Genomic DNA, 21,019 nt, shown 5'->3' with positions numbered 1-21,019 from the left:
ACTTACTGCTAATGGAAATTATGATTGCTTCTGATATTTGCTTGATCACGCTGTCAGATTTCAGAGCTTCGATTAAGGATTTTTCGAATTCACTTTTTTGTCTGGTCGTCATTTTCACTTAAACTCTTCAGACACAACTGGACGTTTATTAGAAGTTTATAATGATGGTAATGAATATTAAATATTTGTAACTAGCTGTATCTCGGAGAGCACAATCAAACGCGTGTGTTCTCTGCAACGAACATATTCGTCGGGGGTATAAGATGAAAACATAAATCACTTTAAAAATTGCTTTCAGGGAGGTTTGAGACATTTGTCGTGGGGAGGCCTGATACATGTATAATCTTCAAAAAATATTCCGAAGCTAGTTGGATAGGCCTACATGAAGGCGTCTTCACCATCCAACATATCAAAGGGATTTTTAAAAACCGTACAATCCCCATGTATTTAACGAGGCCGACTTTTCTTGTGTGGAAGTGACTAACTGACAATTTCCTGATTTTTCTATACCTATAGGACCAAAGCAAGCCAGTATCATTGCTGACCTACCTACTGAGCTGAATAATCCTCTCGATTACTCTCCCAGTACATCGTATCAATCCTCCCATATGTGGGGAGGCTTGAGACAGTTTGCATGTTTTTGTGTTCAACGTTCTGTACAGAATAAGATGTTTATGTTTTGCGACTTCTATATTTATTTTGTTGAACGATTAATTGAAGAATTATATAATATAAGAAAAGTCCTGCTTCTTCATATAATTCCGTTTCCAGAATAAAAATTCCAAAAAACGTATCAACCCTCCCCAGTCTCCCCTATAAACTGGAGGTCAAAAGGAACACTTTTTTTACACTTTTCTCGAATCGGCTCTGTTGAAAAACCATTTTTAGTTCTCTTTCACAAACAGTTTTATCGAATGAAATTAATTTCGGAATATAGTTTTTCATTCATTTGGTTAATCTTTTTCGGGACAAGATATCACTCTTGTCTTCCAGTCTTGAAAGTAAGTTGGACGGTATCTAATGAACGTTTGGTAAAATGAAAGTATTTTTCATATTTTCTGGTATAATGTGCTATTTATAATTCGATGTGATATTCGGAAAATTGGGTAATCTGGTTGAATGCATTTCTCTTCTCAAGATCCACAGATCTGTAGTGTCATAGATTTAGCTTGTTATTATGAAAAGAATTTTGTTTTCCAGGCATAGCTCGTTATGAGAACTTAAAATGGCTATAGCTTTTTATCAGGACTGAATCGGAAAAAAAGGTATGAGAAAAATTCTTTCTTTTGACCACAGAAAACGACTGTTAAAATATTCGTACGAGTCAAAGACTCACTATGTATATTTATATGTAGATAAATAGATTTTATTTGATCAAAGTACTACAGGTGTAGATATAATGAAGGGAAATTATAATTATAGTAAAATCGAGTAATGTTTTCGGAAATTTTCAGAAAGAGAAATGCATTATTTGTTATGCGTATAGAATATTATATGCTTGAATAAGCAAAGGATTTATTTTCACCATTTTTGACCACTTTTCATTTGCAACCTACACCTACATGTTTCTATAGAACTCCTTTGGATCAACTAGAGGTTGAGATTTTAATATAAATCAATTCTCTCACAATACACAAGTGGTTGTGCATAAACAAAAGCGAAAAAAATTAATTGTATCACATCTCCAAACCTGGAGATTCAGTACGGCTATGAATGAATTCATCGAGCCACCGGATGTAGAGATAAATAGTGTACGAAATTAATTGATGGGTTGAGTGCGAAATTATATAATTATAAAACTAGTTCTTCAGGAGGAGGAAATGATTTATGTTGTTCCCGACTGAGAGTGATAATGTACTGGAAAAAGTTGTTGGCGAGTGGTAGTAGAGTAGATAGATTGCTACAACGGTTTTTGTTTGACTGGAACGACACTTTTTTCAGCTGATTAGTTCCTTGATAGACTATTCCAATGCAAGTGCAGAAGGCACTTTCAATACCGTACTTAACTGGAACTTACTAAATTGGAATGTATCACATTTGGATCTGCGATGTTTTTCCTGGGACATACGAGTGTCGAAAGTTGTTTTCAGAAAAAGATGGGGGCAGTTGAAAATTCGTCAAGACCGAACGGTGTTACCAAGTACCAAATACTTTGTATCAGAGTACAAAAAAATTATTCTTTTTCGGAACCACGGTCAAAAGTTTGAAAACAGATTCCTCGCTTAACACTTAGTGAAACATAATTTCAATATTAATAAAAAAAGAAAAGAAACACTTTTTTTTGTGAAATGTTTAGTCTTTTTTTATTAATATTGACATTATGTTTCACTAAGAGTTGAGCGAGGAATTCGTTTCGCTTATATTACAATTATAAAGATAAACCTATTGTATATCATCAAACATCCTACAGAATTTCAAATATAAAATTGAGCCCTCCCCCCCCCAAAATCATTCCTGGAAATGCCACCGGCTCATCGGTCTCAAACGTCATCCCTAAGAAGCCTTGTCCTTAGTAGACTGACCTTTCTCTAATTCAATCCACATGTAAAATACCTCCCTGACCATGACAACTTCTTTCATTGTCATTATCACCATTTTGTTTCAGACATTTTTTTGACGTAGTGAATTCTTCCCCAAACATAATTTTCGGTTTAGAGAAAATTATAAAAACACAAACAAAACAAAAACAATTTATTTTCTATAGATAATAAATGTGCTGAGCTTTTTGATGGTTTTCTATTCTAGATTACTCTACTGTGGAACTTTCGATGTTATAACAGTTGATAATGATTTACGAGCAATTTTTTCTACAACTATCTATTATCTTTTAACTAAAAGTTTGTTTTTGTTACAGTGATCTATTCGATTCGATCAGTACAATGGCACCGAATTCAGAAGACTCTGCTAGGATGGATAGGTATCATATGATAGAAGAGTCTAACTCAAAGGTGAGATATGAATCTTTTTATGTATACAGGGTGTTTTCGAAGGTAAGGCTTTTTTGACAGAAGGTAGAACTCATCAAAATGAGTCGTTCAACCAAAATTTGTCTATACAAAATATCAAAGATGGCTGAGATACAACCCCTAGAAGTTCGACAAAATTTCATTCAAGTTCAAGTACGGGACTGTGGAAGGTAACTCCGGCATCGCAAAAACGAAACAAAACATAAACATATGGCTGGACAATGAATGGTTCAGTACCAAGTTCATCAGATTAGATGCATTAGGTCACTTTTGAGAAAATCATAATTGTTTTATCGTGCAGTTTAGGGTGAAAAAAATGTAGAAAATCGAGGCAGTTTCTTAAAAGTGTTTATGTTAGTTATGTTGAAAAAGTGCTATGATGTTTCTCCATTCCACCCCATTTTTACGACGATTGTTGGAATGTTCAAACAAGAAGATTATGATGACCATTGTCAAAAATTCTTGAATAATTTAGTCGAATTTTATTGGTGAGATTTCGAGGTATTATTCTATTTTTTACACTTGGGTCCTAAGTCTCAGTTGGTATCGAAAGGAGCCATTTCATAAAATTGTTTAAGATTCTAAAAAATAATGAGAACAATTCGGCAATCCTAAGTTTCCATTTTCATTACCACGTAAATATCGAACGAGCCAATATCCTAAACGAAACCACATGGTCGAATCAGGAGATAAGTTTTTTTCCATTGGTTTGCGATAATTCAGCTAACAAACGGTCTAGGGTCGTATTAGGATCTATTTCAGTTATCATTTTTGATTTTTCTTAACTTTGTCATTTTTGAAGTTTTGTATATGGGATTTTTGGTGAAACGCTTCATTCATAGTTCTGCCTTCTGTTGAAAAAAGCCTCACCTTCAAATACACCTTGTATAGGTAGAACATTTACAATCAAATATAAATGATCAAGCACTTGAATTTGACTATTACCTGTATTACATGTATTACATGTATGCTCAAATTTCCTGGAAATCATACATAATTCAAACCCGGATGTAATTAATGCCAAAAATAAGCTAATGTGGAAGTTCATGTTTTGCCACCAAAAGCATTTACGTTCAAGAGTCAAAACCGTGTTATTACTCAATTTGACGAATTTTTGGTTGTAGATTTGGAAATGAAAATGTTTCAGGAGCCTCAGATTTTTCACTGATTATTTTTCTTACAGGAAAAGCAACGACCACCAATCTATAACCCTGAAGATTATGCGTTGTCGCTCAAAAAATGGGGTAAGAAATCGATGAATGGGTGTGGCGTTTCACTTTATTCAAACCCGGCAGCTGTGGATCCTGATGGAACTAGAACAGTCGGCCATTCTTTCAGGGACTACAGGAACCCAATGTTGATATCATCAGGATCTGAGATGACACTCAGGCAGTTCGGGACAGTTTCAGAACTTCTGAACAAGCTCAAATCGGATTTGCGCTTGGCATATCCAAGGTGAGGTTGCATTTCATATTATGAGTACAATTTTATTGTTCTCACTCAGTACCTATTATTTCTCGAAGAGAGAAATCCGAAATCACTTGTACCTACCTGAACTCTGATGTGACAGAAATAATATCAGGAAATGAATTTGTACACCGCATATACAAATATCTAATTTAGAAAAGAAATTTACTTCTTCATTGACTTGATCGAATTTTCCAGACATTTAATGTTTTTTATGGTAACTGGCCAGCCGATCTTGAATTATGTTGTGTTAATCACAAAATGGGGACTTCTTCAATCTATTCAGAAGATAAGGTTCGATGAACGAGAATTTCTGCAAACGTATTCGGATCGGTACTTCACAACTTTAATTGCAATTCGATTGTATTGGTATTTTTCGAACTATTGAGAAAAGAATTCAGTCCCCCACAGCTTTGAATCTGCCATTTTTGCTTCATAGGACCGACTCATTCAGATTCTTAATTTACCTAGTCCATATAAATAGCTTCTTCCTCCATGAACTTGAAGTGGAAAATTCGTATTTCGACAAGATTTCGTGAAGGCTTCGTAGTAGCACCAAGAAGTGCTCGGAGATCGTTGGAATTACAAAGTATTAAGACTTTAGATGAAGTGTTCGGAGTAACTGCTTTCAAAAAGTGCTCGAGCTCGAGAATCCCAGAGCACAAAAAGAACCCAAACGCATTCTTCAAGCCAGAAGCACAATACTTAAGCAGAATTATATCTGCAAGTAATTGGGAAATCAATTGTAGATTGAAGCGACATGGTGATGACAGATCGAACTAAATGCAGTTATTATCATTTTTTGGAGCTATTTTGAGATTCTCGTCAAATATATCCTTTTTTCGCAGTTTATAGTTGTTTTTCCTCAATTTTGAAGATTGGTTATCGAAACTGGATTCAAGTGTGTTGATTATAATCAATTTCAGGTCAATAAATGTCATGAACTATTAGTATTTATGAAAAAATTCCGACTATTTTGTGTGAATATTATCGAAATTCATATGTATATCAACTTAATAGGTAGAAAAAGTCCTCTCTGGGGGAACCAGATTTGTTTTTTGTGTGAATTACTTCATTTTAAGGTTATATATCCAGGGTAGTTAATTCACCTAACTTAGGTATTTGAAATGTACGAATACTTTGCCATGCTATAAGGACGAGATATATACCGGGTTGCCCACCCCAGACACGGTGCTTGAGGGAGTAAATGAAGATATTTTGAAAATTTTTCTTGTAGAATGTGTAGGATGTCCCAAAGCACAATCTAAAATTATTGTCATATATACAAGGTGTTCGAAAACAAAGATATAGACCAAAGTTATACTTTTTTAAATGTAACACCCTATATTTGACCTCAAAAATGAAAAGGCAAGCTCAAGTTATGATGAGTTTCTTCAGATAACTTCATAGCTCAGAAGTACCCTTTACGAGATAACGGCGCAAAATCGAAAATATGAAGTTTTTCTAAATAGCAACTAATGAACTAGTTACGCCAGCGATACAGACAGAATTTTTTCGAGTAGACAAGTTGACTATTGCTACATATAAAAGAAAATTTCAACTCTGGAATATACAGAGTGATCATAATTAATTTTCAAACATCAACTACAAATAGTTGTCGAAAACTTTCTTATTTCAAATGGCACACCCGGTATTTCTATATCTCGTTGAACGTAAAAATTAATTTCGAAACTATCTTCATAAAATTTTTCTACATCTAAACCTGATAGTTTCTGAGCAATTTTCGATTTTTAATTCAAAACTATTAAACCATTTTCGCCATTATCTCGTAAATGGTCCTTCTAAGGTATAAAGTGGTCTGAAGATAATCATCATTATTTGAGCTTGCCATTTCATTTTTGAGTTCAAATACATAGTGTTACATTTGAAAAATTGTAACTTTGGTCTATATCTTTGTTTTCAAAGGCCCTGTATATACCCCTTTATATGACAATAATTTCAAATTGTGCTTTTGAACACCCTACACACACCACAAGAAGAGATTTTCAAAATATCTTTTTTTACTCCCTCAAAATGAGCGCCGCGTCTGGGGTGGGCCACCCGGTATATGTCCTTAAGCATTGCCTAAACGTTCATTTCATCGTGGAAAATAGTAAAAACTGATATCTTCACAAGAAAGTCGTAATCGAAAATTTGCTCGAAAGATGCAAATAATGAAGACTTGACAAAGCTTTCTCAATAATCACGAGATAGATGAAGATATTCTCAACAAATTAAGATATGTTTTTTATGAGAACTCTTAGTGGAACACCAAAATATTCACCGTTCCTCGATGTAAACAAGCAATAACGTGTATTAACAACTTTTTATTTACAAAAATTGTATCGCTTGTTTGGAATTTCCAATGATTTTCAATACTCAAAACATTGGGTAAGAAGAAATCCCCTGCTTCTATTGATATTTTTATGGACGGCAGAGACTTTCATCTCCCTTTATCTAATAAGTCTTTGACCATCATTTCTTTGAATGATTCACTGTTCTATTGTTCTCTGTCGATAAATACTTCCTTCTGACAAAAAAAAGCAATTACAAGGATAGGATTATCCTGTCATAAAAAAGTGACAAATTGTCACCATTTCGTACATAGGCTTTGATTTCTCGAATTCTCGATGCAAATAGTATTCTTTCGATGATTGTATCATACAGAAGTCTTGATCTTAACAGATATCGAATTGCTGATTCATTTCCTCTCTAAGACTTTGTTTTCGTGGAGCACACTTATATTAATTGCAGCATAACGCTAAAAAGTCGAATCAGGATGCAAAAGCAGCAATCAGATAATGAGGGGAACTCAAGATTGATATCAAAATATACCAGCGATCTGGAAGTTATATTTCCGATATGGAATTCAATACGAAAAGAACCAGTTAAGTGATGCAAATGAATTCAAACGACCATCTCCGCATTTCATACGAAAAGCAATTAAGTGCTCCATTCATTCCGAAAGCAGGAAACACTGTCAGTCGGGCTTGGATCTTGAGTAATATGAGTACAGGTTCATAATCTGATTAAGAATTTCGGGGAATCTGAATTAAAATTTCTCACTGTGGCAATAACCTCGAGAGCATGGGTAACAGTTTGTTTTTATTGCGATCGCTTGGGATATACGGATTCAGGTTTTTCAGGCAGATTTGTGGGCTGCTTCTTCCTCCAGGAAGAATGTTAACGATGCCATCCTGATCGGGATTGATATGCTTCTGTTAGTTCTGTTTCTTGGCCTCACTTATCTGATCTCTTGTTACTGCTTCGTGGTACTTACTTCCATCACTTGGATTGATGGAAGCATGAAATGATTTTATGCTCATGCCACTGGCAAAATATACTTTGACGAAGTACGAAACTGCCATGTAGTAAGTATTAGCATATTTGTGGCTGTGAGCACTTAGTTACCTCCAACCAATTTATCTCAAGTAGAATCTCTCATAAAAGAGCCAGAAATTAAAAGGAAATAGTGAATTCGAAAAAACTTTTGGAAAGCTTCTTTGTATTGATGATTTAGGTCGTAACCCATTCAGGTAATGAACTCTTCCAACGCTGCTTGGCCCCCAGAAAATAAATTTTCGTGTTGGAAATTGGTATTTGGTTCTAAAATAATATTATAGATTTTCTTGAGAAATTTGTTGATTGGTTTTTAAAAAACAGACGATTGATTCTCACAATGTTGTATGCATCAGTTCAATCATATCTGTTGAGGACATTTTCGGTTCAAAATTCGAAAATAACTAACAAACATTCGGGAAAAATGATAACGTTCCTAGAAGCAGACGCACAAAAAAGTCATGAATTGAAAGTGAACTAGCCAGTGTCAAGAACATCTTCAATAGTTCTTTAGCATTAGGTACTGGTTCTCATGTTCATTTCTTTCTTATTCAGCGTGAATAGAAGTCTGCTCAAAATTCATAGTAACCCTAACTTCTCGTGCAAGGAATGTATAGACATTTTGTTGTTAAGGATAATATTTTGGTCATTGATAGGTTTTGTTTTAAAAAAGATGAAAGGAAGTTTCAATTACATGTTCATTAATTTTTGTAATTTTCATTTGCGTTTATGATAATTGATACTACAAGAAAAATTCATGTTTTTGATAAAACTTAAAAAACATGAAATAATAAAGTGTAGGTATGTCGCATAAAATACATAAGAAGCAGTAAAAATTCGAATTCAGTGAGATTAGCCATTTCATTCCTAAAATAAACGAAGCACCTCATCAATGACCAAATCTTCCTCAGGAACAAGAAGTCCATGCATTTGTGGCACAAAAAGTTAATGTTGCTGTTTATAAACACCCAAGTACCTTCCATCCATCTTATAAGATGCACGACACAATCCTCAATTTGATATAAAGCGCTATTTAAAATATAAATCGACCATGAATTATGTGCGTTACTTTATACTCACTATTTAAATAAGCTTCCATCTCATATACCTACTTATCTTGGAATCGTATAGATAGCTATAAAAAAATCGATGCTCTTAGTGTTTTTATCATTGCTCCATTAACCCTATTGCAGAAGTTCAATGTAAAGTATTTGTTATAATTTCTACTGGAAATGAGGATCTACTGCCATGGACTGTTACAATAATGTCATCATCGGTAATAGATTACTATTCATTTCCTCGGTTGTTTAGCACCTGTTATTTAATTCTCTTACCTTTACTACCTAACTATGCTAGTGCTCTAGTACACAGTGCTCTTTGAAAGCTTTTCCATGTATACGAAGGCCCTCGAAATGTATTATTCTTGTCTCACTTTCTGGACAATTGTCATTGTCAGTGTGAAATTTTCCAGCCGGATGGATGCATCCTGCCCCTCAGAAATTGATCGTTTTGGCTTGAATGATATATGTCAAATTTCAAGTTGAATAAAAACACGATCTCATTGTTTAGGTACTTTGTTTTTAATCAAAATGAATATTTTGGTGATCGCAAATATCTAATGCTTTTTCGAATTTTTCAAACTGAGCTTTTATCCCCTTGGGTTCAAAGCTACTTCCTCAAGTCCTCGAATGTGTGAGATGTGTATCGAATAATTTCAATGCGAGTACTGAGTGCGTGGGTATTATTAGATTTGCAGTCAGATTTCACTTGCCAATAATGTGCGAAAGCATAAAGACGTTGTACAACTTATCTGAAACCGACGCGAAAATGATGTATAACTAATAACACATAGCATTCGAGATTTTTTTGTTTAAAAGATATTGATACAAGAGCGCATTCATTGTGTATTATGGACAATTTGAATTGGGGAAGTTTTTCTAGGTTGGATGAATATCGAAATCGAAAAACACTTCAGGATAATAATTTTTCGACGACCCATTCATTCGATCTTTGAATTTTTTACTCGATAAAGACATCGTTCCTTTGAGGAATAAACTGATTCCTAATATTTCATCACACAAAAAAATATAATGAATGAGTATCACAGCCCTAGAGTTAATCAAATTTCTGATAAAACTTTATATACAATGTCATTTTCTAGCCCTACCCCAAACGAATAAAATATACGAGAACCAAAACAAAAATATCTTTCCAGATAATAAGAAAAGAATTAAATATTTCGAATCAACAGATTTGGGTCCCTTTAAAATATACATTGAAGGTCTAGTTAAAAATATTGGTTTTTTTCATGCAATGAGCTTAGAGCTTAGACTGTTCAATATATAGGCATGATAGAACAGTCAGTGCAGATGTAATTGGTATCGCTCAACTGGAGCAAAATAGCCATTGCATTGGAATTTTGAATTCTAAAAATTTGGAACATACATTCCCCAATTCTTGTTGGACCAATAAATCGTGACACACTTGTTACCCCATTAATATTTCAGTATATAACATCTAGGTATACAATTTCATTGTGAAATGTAAGATACAAGTTTCAGTGACTTTGTTGGGTTTTTTTTGCGTCCGTAATGCATGGTGAGTCCTTGACTCTTACAAATATTTCAATAGTAGATTACTGAGGACAAAAGAAACATTTTTTTCAGTAGCAATTTTTCCCAATCGGCTCGGTTTAAAAGATACAGGCTGTTGAAAAATAATAAAAAAATGTTATTTTAAGTTCAATCTCACAAACGGTTTCATTGAATGAAATGATTTTCGGGATATAGTTTTTATTTATTTGATTAATCTATTTCGAACACAAGATATCACCCAAGTCTTCCAGATTTCTCAATATGACCATTACATACCACAAAAATACCAAAAATTCAAAGAAACCAACTCTTGAAACTAAGTTGGACGCTGTCTAATGAATATTTGAACATTTTGTAAAATAAAAGTATTATTTTTTCTCGTATAATGCGCCCTTTTTGGATAATTCAATGTTCAAAAATTAAAACTTATCTGTAAAATTGAAAAATTTTTGCTGAATACAACTCTGTTTAAAAGATCCACTACAGAGATGTGTAGTGTCATATATTTACCTTGTTATTCTGAAGGAAATTTTGTTTCTCCAGGTGTGGCATAGATTATTATGAAAACTTAAAATGGCTTTAACCTTTTTATCAGGATGCTACTGAAAAAAAAGTGTTTATTTTGACCTCAAGAAGTGTTAAAATATTTGTACGAATCAAAGACTCACCCTGTATATTGTTAACTGATGTTTCTTCCCATCCTGGAAATCCTACCATAACGAGGCATTTTTTTTGTGTGTAAGAAGAGATAAATCACTTTTACGAGTCCCCCAGTGATTTGCATCCCTGTCTATCCTTTTGTGCTGTTCGTTGGTTATCAGATTAGGGTTATTTTTTTTCAATGAAAATTTTGATGATAACTGCATAGTGAAATCACTAAGGTTAAAAAACTGAGAGAAAATAATCGAAATGTGAAAAACACACTGAACGACATAAACTCTCAAAATCCCAAGAAGGCTGAGCTAACTGCAGAGTAGACATTATTTTCTTGATCCATGGAAAACATTTGACTGCAGTGCAACATCTTGCAGCTTTCAAATCAAAGAATAATGGATACCCAGTTTCATCTGGTAGGACATCTCCTAATGTACCTAACCCAGATGAAACTGGGTATCCATTATTCTTTGATTTGGAAGCTGCAAGATGTTGCACTGCACCTTGATGGTTTCATCAACCATCAAGGATATAATTTTCGTAGGAAACTGAATACATTTTCTTGAATTGCCTATTCATATGTTATAGCATACTAAAGATCCAGAATTCCTGTTTACACTTCTGTGCAAATAAAAGAATAATTAAAGTTCAGAGGTCATGTTGAATATGTCAAAATTGAATCCTAATCATGTGAACTATTTCAACTCTATTCTATAAGATATCGAAAACTGATGAACCTGAAGAAGATGAACTTGAGAAGAAGGGAAGATAATTTTTTATAATTTTACTGATATCAATGTTGAATACTGAGCATTATCCTTTCAGGAAAAATTATTTCCTGATAACAGAAAAGAAACGAAGTCGATAAATCAATTATTTTCTCATCTCTTCAGAAATATCAAAAATGTCGCACATCATGTTTTACTGGGTGTTCTGAGAATCACTTTATATTTTCAAGATTTAATGAATGAGTCAATAATATTCAATAAAATGGTATATTGTGCATGTATCCATAGAAACAATCGCCATAAAAGATACTTCGATAATTTCTACAAACATGGATTGTATAGAAAGAACAAGTAAAACGGAATATTACTTCCCAGCGGATAAAATTCTTCAATAGTCTCAACAAGCCGCTCTAGGACAGCAGCAAGCAGCTCTGCAGTTCGGATCTTTCCTGAAATGATTAGGGTCCTGTTCGTTACAAGGATCTGGACATTCTACGCAATCTGGGTCATCTGGAGCACATTCCACGTACTGTCCTGGAGGAACATAACTCATACGATTTACAGTGTTGTCTTCCATTCTCTGGACTGGCGGTTGATATGGCGCTTTGAGCGCCCATGGTGTCGGTATCGGTTCTGGTGGTTGCCAGGCTTGGAAGGACATGCTATGGATAGTCTTATCACTCATCCTTCCGCAGGGTTTCTCCAGGCCATCAATGGGATAAATCGGGGAGACTTTGACTTTACATGGATCGACAGGCATATAAGACAAACGATTGACAGTTTTATCACTCAACGGACAGTCACTTCCATATAAACTTAAAGGGGGAATTATCAGACATGGCTTCGAGAATGGCTTTGGCACGTAGTCGTGCTTTTGGGTGGTCAAATCTTGCATCGGGCCTTCACCAAGAAGTTTGTGGGAGCAGGGTATAATCGGTGTTGGTGGCTTCTGGCAATGGGGCAGAAAAGACATCTTGTGAACAGTATTGTCTGATATCTTTCCTTCTCCAACACAAAGATTGTTCTCGGGTAATATGGCGCAAGGTCTACCTCCCTCGTTCGGCAAATAGGATTTTCTGTATATTGTGTTATCCTCCATTTTCGCTATCGGAGGTATGAAAGTTCTCTCAGGTGCATAGGATTTTGGCCTTGGTGGTTGAATGTATTTGCACAACTTTCGAGGTCTTGGAGGTACGGGGAGCGCTGGTGTAACCATTGGCACACAAACATTACAACAGTCTGGTCCGTTGCATTGATGAGGTTGACATGGATTGACCACTGTTTTTGGCATGGTATCTGCTACCACAGGAAGACATGGCGGAGCATCGCCACAAGGTGCGCAAGCCATCCTGATCTGGAAAACGCCAATATTCAAAGATATTCGAGAAAAACGTTACGAGCAATCATATTTTTACCTGTTGAAGCTTTCAAACTGTCAGGTTACAAGTAAAAGTATTTGTTTTTGATTTTTCGTGTATATCTGCAATCAATAGACCGCTGAAGATTGTATTCTTCGTTTTACATCAATATAAAATTTCCGAGGAAAAACTGACATGATGTTTTGACATTCGAAAATATGAAATGTAACGACTTCGCTTTTAATGTTTTCAGAAAAAAAAAATATGTATCTTGATTTCTGAACTTTCGCTCTCTATCACTTTGTAATGATATTGTCTCATCCAAGATTTTCGCAATGTTTCATAGTTATCAAGCAATTTCAAAGGAGCTTAGGATGCTGAATTTAATGTTTAATTGAGATGGGCAGTTTCCTAATCCTGGATGGCGAGGATGAAGTCCTCTGTCTCAGGAAACAACCTTCCGGAAATCAACCACTAGTTCGACGCAGATATGTCGTAATCATAGTTGACCTCGTTCTGGTGCCTTCCATGCAAAGGTTTGTCAATCAGTTTCTGTATTTTGCTTTCTGCAGAGTGTCCTCCAATTCCCTGAGACAAACGGTTGGACAAATCAACAATTTATCTAACCCCAAGGTGTCGTGGCAGCTCTGTCCATTCTATTGAAGCTTTTGGGGTGATGTTTATGAGGTTTTGTCAGCATTGTGCTTATTTTTCTCTGTAAGGCTGCTAAATCGGTGTGGTCCAAGAGATGATACCGAAGGAGTAGTTCAGTGCTGAGCAAGCGTAGGTATTAAACGCTTTGATCAGATTCTTGAGTTAAAACCAGTTCTCATTACTCGTCTGAATTACTCCGTTAATTCTTTCTTCATCTGGCTCTGGTTGAATTTTCTTGCCTGTTTTATGCCTAGATACTTGTACGTATTTTCTTCCTTTAATGCTTCAATTTCTGTTCCTTCTTTGAGTTTGAATGTACCATCTTGTATTTTGCCTCCTGTTGTGTTTAGAAATCAATATTTTTTCAGTCCAAACTTCATTTTGATATCTTCCGAGTATCCTTCATACATTTTCAGCATCTGTTGTATTTGTTTTTTAGTAGATGCAAAGAGTTTCAAATCGTCCATGTTAAGGAGATGATTCAGTTTCATCATAGTTCTACTGCCGCTCTTGATGGCAAATCCTTAGTCAGTAGAATTCAATCTATGAGACGAGGGATTCAAGACCATGCAGAACCACAGAGGGCTGAACGAATCTCCTTGGAAAATACCGCGTCTTATTGGAATATATTCAGTTGTGATAGAGCCATCTGCTGTTTTCATTTGAAGACTAGTACGCCAGGTTGACATGGCGGTTTCCAGGAACTTAACAATATTGGTATCTACCTCGTAAATTTTAAAGAGCTTTTTTGTAGTCTATGTATACAGCGCGAGCGTAAAGATTCCTTCGGTTAGAGAAAATTCGATTACAAATAACTGAATCTATTATACGTTGTCCTTTGCATCGTCGGCTGTCTTTGGTGCATCCTTTCTGTTGCATGGCAACGATGTTATTCCTTTTGCAATGGTTATAAATTCGGTATGAAATGCACGATTTGATTAATTCATACATCGTTGTATTATATTATTACTATTAATATTATTATAAAAATAACCAGAGTTGAGGTACAAAACCTATGAAATCAAAATGTATAAAACAATGGTATATAATGATAATTCCTCAAAAACTGTTGAATTATCGAACCAAACCTCAAAATCGAACATAGTTTCGAATTGAAGATACGTATGTTGAATTTCAGTTCGATATTACCAGTAGGAATGAAAATTTCAATGGTCGATTCGAACAATTACCTATATGATCAAGGGTTTCATTATATTTTTCAGCTTCACTCAAGAATTCGTCTCAGAACCACTCGATGGTATAAACCTTCTTCTCGATCTTCTACGAGCTGTACAGTTAAGCCAGTCCACGAATCCACAGGCATTTCCAGGGTCGAATCATACCACTGGCAAAGTTCCTCCAGCGATTCAAAGGCGCGCCTTGTTGGACGAACTGTCATGTCTCCAGTGCTTATGGAGCTGCTGCACCAGATACTCGGATGCCACTAGAAAACTAACTTCATCTTCTGCTGGATTATTCACTTTAGCCATATGTATAATGAGCAATGTGAATAAATCGAGAATTTTAGCGCTGCAGGTACCTACGTTTTGATAATTAATTTTGTTCAATAGCTTCAACAAAAACTTCGCTCTTGTTTTTAAGATATTGATGACACCTAAACATTTGTTTTTTTACAGCTTTTGGCTAAAGTTTGTGAGCAATCTTTCAATGGTCACTCTGCAGTTTCTGAAGCGTTATCAACTTTAAGGTTGCGTTTTGGAGAACCAGTGAGATTTCGCTTTTTGGTCGGCATCTTAAATTCAACTGGAGCTCAAGGGGAATTGCTTGTGGCCGGAATGAAATTCATAAATTCGTTTTTAGCCTCAGCACCCACATCGCAAAAGAGACTGTATATCCAGGCGGAGCTCGAGCAAGCAGGCTTTGACATCGCTACTATAAAAAAAGTGAGCAATGAATAGTTTTAGAATATAGGTCTTGAATTTGATTGTGTTCCATAGTTCAGTTCCTGTCATAATTGAATGTCGAATTTGAATTCAAATCATGGAGTTGAAATATTTTAATACAAACAATGCAATTTCAATGTCAACTCTAAGTTTGATTGGTAATTAGCATATCAGCATATACTTTGACCTTACTGATAGGTCATCTGCAGGCTCTATAATGAAGAGAAAGATGAGAATAAGAAAAAGTCTAGATCAAATTGCCAGACATTAAAATGAGTCTTGGGGGTGACATAAAAATTGTATTGTTTCATTATGGTCTGTCTATACTGATAGATTAATCTTCCTTAGGCAATCTAAATCACGTTAATTTTTTGGCTCGTTTTTCCGAACATTCTTGTGTTTTCACTTTTACTATACTGACGTATATTTATTTTTTGCTATCGTTACAAACATTTCAGAAACTGGGGACCAAAAAACAAAATGAACAAATTTTGATCGAGGGTTATTTTTTTATTTTTCATTTTTTTACGAGTACTTGACAGTGGACTCTATTGCCAGAACTCGCAATTTCTACATTTCATCCAGCAAATACTGCTTTACAGAATATGTAGGACAACCTCATTTTTACATAAAAAAAGGAAACCTTCTGATTTCTGAATAACTACAAAAGGAGGTGAATAAATTGATCATTAAGCAGTTCGGTCACTATAGATAGGTGTGCCAAAGAAATAGACGTACTGAAACTCGAATACCACTTATTTTACTTCAGAACGATAAGAAATTAAGAATAATTTCTTTGTAGGAGAACCATTAAATATAATGGTGAATTTGTTCCTGCCATACTTTACATTTTCTTGGCACTAGGTATGTTACGTTATTAATCCGATCCACTTTCCTCAATCTCTAGCCATTACTGTTTTTTTTTCCGCGGCATTATCCTATATTGAAACTCAGTAAACTTCTCACTGAGGTGTGCTTTAATGCGATTCTATAAAAACATCCAACATCTGAAAGTCACGATATCCATGATCGATTGACTCGAATGGATTTAACCAGTCATGTTTCATCGAGAAGTAGGAATTTAACTGTTCGTGACTTCAGGAGCCGAGTTGAAGTCATGTTTCTCGCTAACACGCACTTTTCATAATTGCGATGGCACGAAAGTGTAACAACTGGTCCATCTGTGGTGATTTCACTGATGTATGGCAATGACTCTTTAAACTTCCATGTATGTAATGAAGGAAAAAACATGATCAACTGAAGTCGGAACACATCAAGATGTTACGAATTATTTATATATCAGGGATATTCCATTGTGTTATCCTTATCCATGTATGTTCTTCATTAATCAACGTAGGCCCTTGAGTTATTTGATCTTGCTTTAAGGTATATCAGTGTACTATAAATATTCCTCTTCTTTTTATTATTATGGATGGAACCAAACTCTATCATCCACAATTTTATTAAAAATATACAGGAAAACTCAATTCTTCAAGACTCCTACAGTCTAGTCTACAAAGTAAAAGCTGCACTTCATGTACAGCGATGGTATTGCAATCATTGTACAGCAATCTGCACTTCAAATGCAGCAGTAATGTGCAGAAACTGTACAGCAGGCTGTACATTAAATGCAGTAGTTACTGTGCAAAAACTGTAGAGCAAGCTGCACTTTAAATGAAGCAGTCACTGTCCAAAAACTGTACTACTGTACAGTAAGCTGCACTTTGAATGCAGCAGTCGTTCTGAAAGAACTGTACTGTAAGCTGCAGTTTGTATGCAGCAGTCATTGTGCAGTAACTATATATATAGAGTTTGCAAATCAGAAAATTTCAATTTCAATGGATATAAACCATATTTTGGCAATGAATTTCAATGGACTTTCCTGCAACTGGACTAGAGTAACTAACTGTATTTCAAATACTGCATTTTTTAATGCAGAATTATCAATACAGAAACTGTGCAGTCATTATACAGGATGTTTTCTAATTGAGTGTCAATACTTATGGGGGTGGTTTTTGGGCCCATTTTAAGAAAAAAACTTCATATGAACATATGTCCTAAACTTCTTACCTTTCGAGATACAGGGTGATAAAGTTTTCAAAAATAAATCATTCATCATCAATATCTACAATACCACTTCAAATATTTTAATGTTCGTACATAATTTGACCTATCTATTTTAGCAGACATTGATGGTACGCCACAGATTCTTCCCGAAATAAAAATTATATTTGAAATTTCCAATCATTCCTTACCAAAGTTGATCACTTGAGTTTTCTCAATCCGATTCACGCTTTCCGCAAAATAATAAAAACCGTTTCTCAGCATGATCATAACAATATCCTTAATACATACATATGACAATATCACCATGCAGAGACATGCGTACATTTTATTTTTTAAGATGATGAAACCCGTGCGTCGGACTAAAAAAATTCAAGAGATCAAATTTGCTCATAGTTGAATACAGTCAGTGGCGTGCCACTGTATATTATGTATTTGTTAGGTAGAAAATCTAAAATTATCTAAAGCCAGTTTGTAACAGCCGAGAATTCTCTACCAAATTTTGATAAGAAAACGGCAGAGATTATTTTGTATGCAACTGAACGGAGAATTCTACCGAAAGTGCGTATGTAACGGTGTAGAATTCACGGCGCATGAAATCTCGAGTAAATTTTCTAAAGAATTTTCGGCTGTTGCAAACGGGCTTAAAAGGCAAATAAGGAGTTTTAGAAAGTAGAAAACTCCGATTTGAACTTGTCTCTTCTATCATTCAGTCTGATCAGATTACATTAAATAGATAAATCATATTCCACTTCAGCCTCACATTCTGTACTCTTTTTCACGCTATATACTCATGAAGCAGGCGAAGAATTGAAATGTTCCATGAACTTTTCACCAATATATTTTTCATTCAGATATTTCACGAATATCTTAATTTTCGTCATAGTGAATACTTTTCATCATCTGAATGATAACTTTGCAGAACATAGTGGGCAACTCTGACATAACCGATAAAATCTTCGAAGAACTTCAACACTGGGAGAGGAACTTCGTAGACGTTGAGACCCTCACAATTCGAGCAGAATCGGCAGAAAAGGAGAATGATTCTCTGAGAGATAAGATACTATTACTAGAAAGAAAAGTTCAAGTGAGTATTATTGAAATCGAGCATGGGCAATAGAAAAGATGCCAAATTCATTCAACTTCTGTATAGGTTCATACGTGGGATATCATCATTATTACTGATTTTTTTCAGATACTGCAAGAGGAGAAAACAATTCTGACATCTCTAGAGAAGTGTTTGAAGGACCGTTGTAAAGAGCTCCAATCCGAAATGAATACGTACAGATCCAGCGAGAATCTCCACAAAGACTTCTTCAGCCACAAAGGTGAGATACAATTAAGAAGAAGTCTTCTCATACCACTCACGTAGTACGTCTGTATATTATTTTATGGGTTTGTTCCAGGTGACATGTCAAAAACAGATGACGAGGGTATATCATCTTCGGAAAGGAGTTCTTCCCCCGAAGGAGATACTATTGATCAAAAACAAGCCAGCTACGATCTATACAGGACTCAGTGTTGTACCTTACAATGTAGTCTACCAACACCACAGAAGGAGGAAGCTATGACCATCTACGATGAGGAAGAAACCACCATAGAAGAAGTTATGGAGGAGTTTCAGAATATTATCAATGATGCCGAATCACAAAATTGCATAAAAGAGCAGAAGAGCAAGGAGCACAAAAGGGAGCATAAGAGGAAGAAGATGGAAGAAGCGCAAGTTGCTGGAAAGATGCAACTCGAGGTTAAACCTCCACCGTTGGATGATTTTTCAATCATCAACGACCAGAAGGACCACAATACTGATCAATCAAGAAAAACGAAGAGTCTAGTTCATTTGTACCTACCATCCAACGAAGAGTACGAATATGAAAATATAAATAAAAAAGGCTTATTTTTCGGAAACGCATATACCAGCGATGACGACACAAATTCTTCGTTGAGTAACTACAGATGGCGGATAAGTAACATTGACAGACAACCACCAGTTATACTCCCTCAAGCTAGGAAGATCGATCATGATGTGGAAGAAGCTTATATCCACCCATATCAGCAGACCAAAATGAAAAGAACAGACTCCTCGAGCAGTTTGAAGAGGGGCAGGTCTCCTAGGCATATTCCAAACTTTGAAGTCTCTAGTGATAACATAAGTTCAGCTGTATTATCGGGCACACATATAACTGTCAGTTGTCAAAAGAACAATTTCAACCACGACGACTTTGAAAGTCATAGGATGAGATCTAAGAGTTTGGACCGCATAGACGATGGACTCGATACCATGGTGGACATAGTGGTAACAGATCCTAGAACTTCGAAATACGCGGCTTCAAGGACAAAAAGTGATTCTGGAAATGCAACGTCCATATCCAGGAGTATTTCACATGTTTTTGTAAATCCCCCGAAACAATTCAGAAGCAGAGTAAATAGCTACTCAGAAGAAAAACAGAAAATGTTCTTGCCCTCCCCAAAGGATCAATTCGAAATTCCATATTATTTTCCTAGAGTACAAGAAAAACTCAGCACCAATTCCAATTCAGCTTTCCTGATAAATAGGGGCCACAATAATGCTGGTTTATACTCAGGTAAAACTTACAACAGCAATATAAGCAGGAAAGAGAGTAGGTCGACAAGAGATAGCTTACCGATTTTTACGTCTGTTGGTAAAAATTGCAGTGGAAGGGTCACTGATTTACCATCTGGATTGTACTGAATTTTCATCTATATTCTGTTTCATCATCTCCTTGAAAGTGTATATAAATTTTAGTTACTTTTTAACAATGATTTTGCGTCATTTGAGTAGTGTTGTATTTTAAAATATATGAATCTGTTTTTTTATTTATTTACTCAATTAGTTAACTTAGAATCATGAAATTTCTGAATGCAAAGCATTCGAAGAAATGATTTTTAAATTATTATATTTTATTTCACCTTCCTCTATCTTCTTTCTTCCTGAGAATAAGAACTAGATGGAAACTACATGCATTCATCTTCCATTGGAGATGAATGATTGTGCCATCTTCATTAAGATGGCCCAAATTTATGAGGTTATTCATATCTTCATTTTGTTCATTGAAAACACCATATACTTTACAATTCAAATAATAAGAAATTTCATAATCAACAATTTAGGACATTAGGTAGGTATTTCACGAATAATATCTACCTATTACTATACAATTTGTAAAAACTGGTTTCATATCGAGAAAATTTTTGTGTAATCCACTGAAAACTATTTCGACTTTGATGGATCTCTCCGAATGCTTTTGTCCAGATTTTTTATAAGAAGAA

At 35.1% G+C, this 21,019-nt stretch overlaps 2 protein-coding genes across 4 annotated transcripts in view; one reads left to right on the top strand and one right to left on the bottom strand.

Annotated features, from left to right (window-relative positions):
* LOC123317113 overlaps positions 1–21,019 on the top strand; it is a 104,894-nt gene extending 83,875 nt beyond the window's left edge. For all 3 annotated transcript variants that reach the window (XM_044903491.1, XM_044903493.1, XM_044903494.1), the window contains 7 exons: positions 2,855–2,948; positions 4,150–4,421; positions 14,984–15,296; positions 15,398–15,664; positions 18,651–18,815; positions 18,924–19,056; positions 19,135–21,019. In XM_044903491.1, the coding sequence (XP_044759426.1) occupies positions 2,855–2,948; positions 4,150–4,421; positions 14,984–15,296; positions 15,398–15,664; positions 18,651–18,815; positions 18,924–19,056; positions 19,135–20,441 (2,551 nt within the window). In that variant the 3' untranslated portion in view covers positions 20,442–21,019. The remainder of the gene's footprint in view (positions 1–2,854; positions 2,949–4,149; positions 4,422–14,983; positions 15,297–15,397; positions 15,665–18,650; positions 18,816–18,923; positions 19,057–19,134) is intronic.
* LOC123317114 lies at positions 12,002–13,343 on the bottom strand. Its single transcript, XM_044903495.1, has 2 exons — positions 13,164–13,343; positions 12,002–13,102 (listed from the first exon to the last, which is right to left on the bottom strand). Exon 2 carries the CDS (start codon positions 13,094–13,096, stop codon positions 12,146–12,148), a length of 951 nt encoding a protein of 316 aa, XP_044759430.1. The 5' UTR covers positions 13,097–13,102; positions 13,164–13,343; the 3' UTR covers positions 12,002–12,145.

The sequence above is a fragment of the Coccinella septempunctata genome, chromosome 7 (genome assembly GCF_907165205.1).
Source record: "Coccinella septempunctata chromosome 7, icCocSept1.1, whole genome shotgun sequence".
Lineage (NCBI taxonomy): Eukaryota > Metazoa > Arthropoda > Insecta > Coleoptera > Coccinellidae > Coccinella > Coccinella septempunctata.
Note: the sequence above shows the minus strand (reverse complement) of the source record. Positions and strands in the feature narration are given on the sequence as shown.

Coding starts and splice junctions, on each gene's coding strand:
- LOC123317114 (XM_044903495.1), bottom strand. CDS start 13,096: ATGGCTTGCGCACCTTGTGGCGATGCTCCGCCATGTCTTCCTGTGGTA.